This window comes from Solanum dulcamara, chromosome 10 (assembly GCF_947179165.1).
Source record: "Solanum dulcamara chromosome 10, daSolDulc1.2, whole genome shotgun sequence".
NCBI lineage: Eukaryota > Viridiplantae > Streptophyta > Magnoliopsida > Solanales > Solanaceae > Solanum > Solanum dulcamara.
Window position 1 is genome coordinate 31,363,656 of NC_077246.1, and position 8,985 is coordinate 31,372,640.

Sequence of the window (8,985 nt, forward strand, 5' to 3'; positions counted from 1 at the left end):
ATATTTTAATATCTTAGTCATTGGCCACTAGTTGGTTCATTAGTTTGAATTAATGTTTAAATTTCTAATTTAACAAACAATCAAATAAAGTGCAAATGAAAAACTATTTTTATTCAATAATTCGACATAATCAAAATAAAGGAACAAACACTGATAATCAAGTCAAAACGAAATGAAACAACAGGAAATGTATTACCTCTGGCCTACAGTGTAATAATGTTCTTGAACAACAACAATAAAGACAAGTAGAAGAAGAGATGTATCCCAATTTTTTTGCTACTTTGATTAGAATCCCATCCAATCTTCTATAGATTAAATAGAAGTTGTTAATTTAATAATAGGAAGTTGAGTATTTTAAGGACGTAAATAAAGGGATGTCAGTTATACTAACAACCATTACCTTATTTAATGCATTATATTAACACTTGTATTACTTTATAATTTTTTTTAAACATCGAATTTTAGATAGATAATGCAGTCATTTTTAGTAAATAGGATACTTATAGCTATTCAAATTCAATAATCCTATAACTATACTATTTATCTAAGTTGCTCTTTTAACTTTTTAATACAATTTGAGTCTCTTCCAATCCAAACAGAAAATAACTTATCACTCACTTTGCTTATGCTTAAAAAAGAAAAACAATCAAATTCTTTCTTTACTTTTTCTCAGAGATACAGTAATACGGATTTCATATACAGACAAGCTTGCTCATGAATTGGAACATGTACAGCTCTGAACACTATTTACTGCGAGCACATGCTGCATTAACTTCTACTGGAATTCATTTCCAGTTATCTTCTTGCTCTATACCATTATCTTGGTATGAAAATTCACAAGTATAATTCAAAGCGCAGTCAAAGAACTGAATTATGCTGCCTGCCAAACCTCACGAAGAAGTCCATACCTCGTATTTGATCCAATCAAACCTGTTTCTTCCTTTTGTTTACTTTTTCCATATCCATTTCCATTTTCTGCAGAAGCTGGTGACAACGGCATTTTATCAATAATACATGCAAGAGGAGAATCTATTTCCTCCAGTTCCTCATCGCTTGTGTATCCCTTCCTTTGTATAGCAGAAGCACTCCGAGACAGGTGAGAGTTCCCCTCAATTTCTGCAACATCTACGGCAACAGGAGGTGTATATACAACTGAGGCGGCAGGGTAGGGGAAGCTGCTTGAAGAGTCGCCTCCTGATAATCGACGTGCTATGATGCACTGCAAACATAAGTTATGTGAGATAAGGAAAAGTTAGTTTTATTGGCCAGTGATACTTGGTCAGTTGGTCACATTGTATCCATTTTCGTCATTATTGTTATCCCAGGTGTCTTTGTTTCAAAGTTGTAGTGAAGATAATGTTTATAAACAGCCATAAAATCCAAAACTTGAACTAGCTAAAGAGTAGCCAAACCTCGGCATTGAGAGCTTCTAATACAGCGCCAGGGACAGGATCAGGACAAAACTCATCTGGAGAGAAGTTGCAGAGTATTCGCTTAACCAATGGAAGACTGATAGATGGACATACCTGGAGCAACATTTAAAATTTTCATCAAAGACAGAATGAAGTAGGACTATTGACCACTACACATATTTGGCAACAGCGAAGGTTGTACCTCCATTCTGATTGTGCGGTCCATGAGCATGTCTTTTGGAAGCATGAGAAGATCGCTTAAGGCATTGAGAAGATAAAAATGCTCTAGATGATTTCCACCTTTTCTGTGATCATCTCCAGAGCTGTCTTCATCATTTTCCCCAGAATCTTCCGCATCCATGCCAAACAAATCAGTAAGACATCTTGACCAATTGCCAACCTGCAAGAAAAGATATATCAATACCAAGAGCATGAACCAAAGAACATAAGATCATAAGGGTTTTCAGAGAACGTAGCGCAATTTTGACAATTTGGCAGAGAAACAATGCAGGTGCCAAGGACAGAGAAAAAGATTCCCCGTGAAGAGCAAGCAGCTTTACTTTGCCCAGCAGACAGAAACGAAAAGACCGCAAATTTTTTTTACAGGAATTTGCAAACAAGTTAATAGTGATTAATACTTACCGAGTTTTTCAATAGTACACCCGACCCGAAACTCAAATCTCCGGCTGGAATAGGCAACACCTTGGAGTCAACTATTGGATCAGATATGGGATCAGTTGGGATCTCATGAGCTGACTCACGAAGAATTGCATTGAACATAGCGACATCCAGTCTGGCAACACAGTGTCCAATCACCTGAAAAGGTACATGTATAGAGGCATAAATCTTTCAGACTAACAAGTGAAACTGAAACTATTCACAGGTAGCTTAGAAAAATACAACAGATAAAATGGAAGTGCAAGAGTACTATGCGCTTTTCCTTGATCACCTGCATCCAAAACTTAGGGAGATAGAAGTGTGGTAAAAATACAGCAAATCAAAGGTAGAAACACCGGAGAATACTCACCCTTCTAGCCAAAACAGGCAAGCAACCACATTCATGGCTTCCTGCTCGTACAGGACATAGTCTCTTCAAAGCCTCCTGGAAAGCATGCTTCCATAGGTTAATGGAAAAGCTCCCTTGCTTCTGGTCACCCAAAGAAGGCCCTAATAACCTCCCAAAAGATTTTCTTGTCATTGGATCATCCGCAGGAGATTGCATATTGGGAGTCAAGGTCTGAAGCCAAAGTGAACAATCAGTTTTTAAAAGGAGAATATATTAACGTACTTAAACTTAAGAGATTAATTACTTGAACACCTTTTTAATGATGGCATGTTTGGAAAATCATATAATCATCATATCGAACAGAACATAAAAGGTTTACCTATTTGATGCAGCAAAATAGGATTTGCACTTAATTAGTGTTCTATACACGTGAAGTCCTAATTGAGAACATTGGTATAACAGGCAGCAAAGTACACTTGATTACCTGCCACCATATTGATTCAACGATCCGCGAGAAAATCCAGGATTCTACTCTCTCTAAAGCAGCTGTAAAAGTTCTTGTTTCTTGCCAATCATCAAAAAACTTCAAGAGGTCATTCTTACTTGATTGTTTGCTTCCTGGATGTGTCTTCCATTTTAAAGAGGAAACCATTGATTCAGTTTTATTTCCTCCTCCATTTGGCTCGGTAATTGTTACCAATGAGGTTGAGCTGCAGGAACTTCCAAATGCTTGAGAAATGATTACCCTCAGAACAACAGCATTTGACAGCCAAAATGTTAACCTTTATGAGAAGGGAAGAAAAACGTTAGGCTCATAAGAAGTACAAAAGTAACACATGATCCCATAAATGAAAGTATTAACATACCTTGCCACATCATTACCACATGACTTGGCAACTAATACAAGGCCGGAAACAGTGTTTTTAGCAACAGTAGCTCGTTTGTCTTGAGACCAGTATTTACATGCATGAAGATAGAGTCTAGAAAGGCGCCTGGCAGGTGTGTGCAGCTTATGTGCAGAACTTCCATGATCAGATACCACAGAGTAAAGAGAAATTTCAAGGGCAGCAACTTCTCTCAACTCTTCCTCAAGTTTCTCAAGTCTTGATTCCATTTCTCCAATCTTTTGTTCTAAAACTGCTTTATCTTCTTGCTCACAGTTCTCCTTGGTGTTGACTGTTTCATCATCGCTTCCAACACTTTGAGCACTAAATGACGTCTCATCCAAAATGTCTGCTTGATCTACCTCGTTATAAATTTTTTCATCACCTTCTTCTGAGGAATCTGATAGAGATTTGGGATGGACTTTCATATTTTTTGAGTTATCATTGACACTCTCGGATGACATTTTAGATGGATCCCTTATAGGTGCTTTGGCTTTGTTTGCTGTACTCTTTGATGCCTTAATCTGTGAATTGTTTGCTTTCCAATCAGATTTAGCTCGTTGTACCTGGGAAGAATTATTCCCTTCCGTTTTTGCAAGCTTTCTAGAGACCTTTACAGTCAAAGCTCTTTCTACATTTTCATCTTCAGCTATTTGTGGATCTCCTTGAGATGAAACTGAATCATTTCTTGTCTCAATGTCTGATTCCTCTTCCACTCCCTCTTTGGGTTCACTCTCCATATCACTAGAACCATCATTGATTTTATCCTTTCCATGTTTGTCAACCATTTCACGTGTCTTTGGTGGCTGAGTTGCTTCCTCAGACCTGTAGACATCATCGACATAATCTAAAACCACAATTTCATAAACTTCAGTGGCCTCTGTGCCCCTGTTTGGATCACTTACTAAGACACTGGACTCTGGTCTAGGAAGTGAAGCTTTATGATCAGTCTCTTTTGCTTTTGATGTTTTTCCAGTACTCTTTTCCTGCTGTTTGTAGTCCTTTTTCTCTGACTTTACAGCACGTTTTGCTTGTTTAGTGTTTAGACCTTGCTTCCGTTCAATTTCCTTCATGCTCAATATACTTCACCTGTAAATCTGCAGTAAAAAAAAGAATCCATAATAAGATAGAAACAGATAATTCATGATCACTATAAAATCGAGAAGACAATACATTGTGAATACACCAGACAGAGACTACAAATTACGCTTGATATAAGAGCTTTTAATTATAAGACTTTGTGAGCCTAATAGCTAAACAAATTCATGGAAATGCAGTGTCAAAATGATTTCTATGGAAAAATTGACATTTAGAAGAGGTGAAAACTAACTAATTTCTATTAGAAAAACAGCATTCTAGTAATAGAGAAAAGTCATTGCTATGAAATTTTTACATGAGTTTACCCACAAATAGAGAATTTATACTATTAACAGAATGGGGTTGCTGGGAATGAAGGTCATACTTGTGTTCATAACAGGCATTTCAGATCAACAAATGCTGAATTATCCTCACACTTTAGTTAAGAGAATGTCTGTAAGATGGAAAGAAGCTTGTATGTATTAGTTGAGTGTCTAGAATTAGAAATAACAGACACAGAGGAGTAGGATTGAAGGTGAATCAACCATCTCTTCACTTTTTTTGTTCATAATCCTAACAGTAGAGAATAATGCACATTTTTTCGAATGTAACACAATCTTACACAAGAATGATCAAAACTTTATCCAGTTTACATTCAAATACTGCAAGTTGCAAGGAAAAAGACAGGCCAATCAAATAAGTCAAGAGCTAAGACTCCAGTCAAATCCAGAGAAAAGTTTTAGAGGTTAAACTCTAAGTTGCCTCTCCTGCTCCTTATTCAATTTCAAGATATGAAAATCCCCTTGAATAGAATATGGGGAAAAAAACAAGAGAAAAAATTGAGACAAAAGGATTAGTGTTAATGGAAAAAGAAATGGAAATGCATTAGAGAAGATGTGGGAAAGGTGAAAACTTAGTCACTCACGAGAACATTTCCAGAAGCATTTAAGTGTCAAATTTATCAACAAACAGAGGAAAAGAACACAAGAGTGGCAAGACTACGGTTACAGGAACGTGGAGGGGTAACTGTCAAATGCACCCACGATCTCCAAATGTTATTAAAAAAAATAAAAAAAAAAAAAAAAATAATGAAAGAGAAAATTCAAAGACAAGATCTAAGCAATCAGAGAAGAGAAAGCTAAACGGATCTACAAGGTTTTCAAACTACAATTTTATTATGTTGGACAAAACCCATCACCTTCAGGCATTGATGACAAAATTACTAAAATCACTGGAAAACAGAATGCTTCAGCTAGAAAACAGCGCTTAAAGATGAGCGGTAAAATAGAGTAAAATCCAAAACTGCATTGTTCATCAGGAGAAGATCAAAACTGAAAACAGAGAATTGACTTACCCAACTCTATTATTTTAATGATTGCTAATCTGCGGATTGTCAAGAGATATTCAATGAGAAGAAGAGCCTGAACGAAGTGCAAGAATGTGAAGTGGGAATAACGTGATCCTTCTAGTTAATTTATTAATAACTATTTGGTTGATTACTTAAGATTACAGGAATCAACTTGGGGATGTGACCGGTGAAGGGGGTGTCGGTGGAGGGAAAGTGACCGGTCGTTCCCGGTTACGTTACGCGTCCCGCCATCATTACTCCCTTGCGCTCAAATTGGTAAGTATATAACTACTATAGTAATTCAATAGAGAAAAATCATAAAAATTAGTATTATCTTATTTGCTCGTCAATACTCAATCTATTTCGTGAATTTTTGGATCTTATTTTATTATCTAATCTAATTGAATTTTTCAAAATTAAAGATAAATATTAATTTTTCTTTTAATATTTGCCCTTTTCCTCATTCCTTCCATTTCAAAAAAATGATCTGGTTTGACTTGACACGAAATTTAAGAAAATAAAAAACATAATTCAATCTTGTGGTTCTAAATTAAAATCATGTCAAATGTATCAAAATATCCTTTAATCTTGTGATCTTAAACATGTCGCGTAAAAAACTGAAATTATTGTCATAAAAGAAAATAAATCATTCTTTTTGAAATAAACTAAAAAGGAAATAGATCATTCTTTTTTAAACTGAGGGAGTATTTTCTCGGAGATAAATTGCATTACTTACAAAGTTATATTTATAATTTTATAAAATGTCAATAGTGGAATGTCTTTCTTAATGGATGTGCATTTCCTTACAGATTCACTTAATATAAAATAAAGGGAGTATTAATTATTATATTTTAAAAATTGTGAAATTTTGACAAATGTTGGTTAGAGGATGAACAGGGTCGAAATATTATTTATGCCCCTTAAATTGTAGTTAATTTCGTGTTATGTGATGGCTACGTCCCACTAGAATATGTCTATGCTTATAGTTCTGCTAGGCAGTTTGTACATACACCATTTGCTAGTTCCCTTGTGTCTGTAGTGGTGCGGCTATAACTTATGCCCCTATAAATCCTTTTGTTATCTATGCATATAATCTTTCTGATCCGTAGGTCCCAATCGTAGGGCACTATGACAGTTTTAAATCAAGATTATTTTGGACAATTTTTTTTTTATTTAACTCCTAAATTACGTTGTTTTGGATTATTTTGGACATCCTATAACTATCTAAACTCTTTAAACACTCCCCATTCCCTCCTAATCTCCTTAAATTCATCTAAGACACTCAAAGTTCTTTCCCAAGATTTCTTCTCAAGACAAAGCTAGGGTTTCAAGTCAAGTTCAAGTCTCCATTGCTAGAGCTAGCTTTTAGGGATTTGAATATCAAGGTATGTAGGAATTCACCAATAGATTTTTTTTCCTTCATTGGGTCCCAAAATATCTCTATTCTACAAATTCAATTTCACCCAATTAAATGAGGGTTTTATGTCAAATTTTATGGTCCTTTTTATTTTGATTCAATTGATGTTATTCCACTTCATTATACATGAATTTACTAAGATACATAATTTTCAATTGATTTCACATAACCCATGCATTATGCCTATGATTTTCAATATGAACTATGAATTATGATCATGAAATTTATGAAAGAATTATGCATGTGTTTAGAAGATGATGAATTATGTTTCAATGATGTTTTCAAGTATGTATGAATGAATTGTGAAAGATTTTCTCACAATATGAATGAAATCATGATTTAGATGCTTAGAAATGTAAGTGTCTACATGAATTATGTTATGAATCATGATTTGAAAAGAGTTATTCTTATATGATTTTATGATGTGGATTGGCAGATGTTTATTGCCTTTTTTTAATGTTATATTGATAACTGATTTTATCTATTTCATTGGGATTTGACTTAGCACCGAGATGACTTAGGGTGAAAGCTTGGTAAGGGAGTCTCTAGTAGCAACCTCTAGTCCCAAACTATGTGCCCTGTTGGTTGTCTTAAATGACTTAGCTAGTGGATCTACATATAACTCATGATGATAATGGTATGCAGTCTACTTTGGCAAGTAACCTCTCTTTTTTGATGTAGAAGTTACACTAAACTCCATGTTATATCTCACATGGTTTTATTATCGGTTTCGATCCATATCCCACAAAATGATTATATTTTTTACAAGCTTTTGAATGCTGTCTTTTATGATGCATTGGCCTTATCTCATGACTTTATGATTTACTTCACGTTTTGGAGGAGCTTTGGTCATGCATGTCATGTTCATGCTTAGTATGTATTTTTATTCACATTATGCATATTTCTTACATATTGTAAGACCCCGAAAGTTGAAAAATCAAAAAATAGAGTTTGAAAAGAAAATCACAAAAAAGTTTTAACTTAAAACTTTTTGGCACTAGGTAGACTTCACGGAGCCCTTCACGGGCCGTGAAGTGGACCACGGGCCATGGAAAGCCAACGTTGTCTAGCACTGAATGTTTGGGAAAATGGGCGAAAGTCTAGACAAGGCTTATGGATCGAGGTGGACTTCACAGACAGTAAATCCATCAGTGAACTTGACTCCCCTAGGACCCCTAAGTTGAGTGAGGACCACAACAGGGTCCATGATCTGTGGAGTCCTTGACGGGCAAGAGTGCCCTCCGTGGACATCGACCCCTAAAATGTGATTTCTCCTAAGGACCACGACCATCTCCATGGATAGAGGTGACTTTTATGGGCTGTGGTGACCTCCTATCCAGGTTACTTCGTTCAGTTAAGCTTAGGGATATTTTGGTCTTTTCTCTATTAGTTCATTAATGTATTTGGATGGTTTTTGAGGATTAATCCCATCCTATTAACTACCTTAAATACTCTTAACTCCCTCATTCACACACTAACACCCAAATTACAAATCTTCTCTCTAAAAAGTTCTCCCAAGGTCTTCTTCTTCCTCAAGTAAGATTCCAAAGGTTTCGAGTTCAAGTTTCCAATTTAAGTGCATTTAGAGCTTCTATAGTCTAAGATATGTGGGAATTCATCCATGGATCCTTCCATCCATGGAGTCCTAAGGTTCTTCTTCAATTCTTTGTCAATTCTTCTTCTAAGCCCTAATTTTCATGAAATTGCATTAGGTCATTTAAATTGTGGTTTATTTCATTATTGTTGATGTATTTATGCATAATTCAAGTCACATTGCATGATTTCAAGTTGAATTTTATGAACCCATACCATGTGTTATTTTAAGTGTGATTTTAAGGAAT

At 35.3% G+C, this 8,985-nt stretch overlaps 1 protein-coding gene across 2 annotated transcripts; it reads right to left on the minus strand.

Moving 5' to 3' along the window:
- Window positions 1-623: 623 nt before the first annotated feature.
- LOC129870411 (uncharacterized) lies at window positions 624-5,952 on the minus strand. 2 transcript variants are annotated; one of them, XM_055945197.1, is made up of 9 exons: window positions 5,734-5,952; window positions 4,765-4,833; window positions 3,285-4,399; window positions 2,903-3,200; window positions 2,440-2,649; window positions 2,055-2,228; window positions 1,615-1,812; window positions 1,413-1,526; window positions 624-1,219 (listed from the first exon to the last, which is right to left on the minus strand). In XM_055945197.1, exons 3-9 carry the CDS (start codon window positions 4,373-4,375, stop codon window positions 872-874), a joined length of 2,433 nt encoding a protein of 810 aa, XP_055801172.1. In that variant the 5' UTR covers window positions 4,376-4,399; window positions 4,765-4,833; window positions 5,734-5,952; the 3' UTR covers window positions 624-871. The 2 variants fall into 2 exon arrangements, with proteins under 2 accessions (XP_055801172.1, XP_055801171.1); XM_055945196.1 differs by lacking the exon at window positions 4,765-4,833 and having other exon boundaries at window positions 5,734-5,951.
- Between the last annotated feature and the right edge of the window lie 3,033 nt (window positions 5,953-8,985).

What these genes read in the sequence shown, in the direction of transcription:
- LOC129870411 (XM_055945197.1), bottom strand. Translation starts at nt 4,375, where the DNA reads ATGAAGGAAATTGAACGGAAGCAAGGTCTAAACACTAAACAAGCAAAA. An exon ending in GTGTACTATTGAAAAACTCG is followed by an intron (nt 1,813 to 2,054) that starts GTAAGTATTAAT and finishes CTTTTCTTGCAG; the next exon opens with GTTGGCAATTGGTCAAGATG. An exon ending in TAGAAGCTCTCAATGCCGAG is followed by an intron (nt 1,220 to 1,412) that starts GTTTGGCTACTC and finishes TTATGTTTGCAG; the next exon opens with TGCATCATAGCACGTCGATT.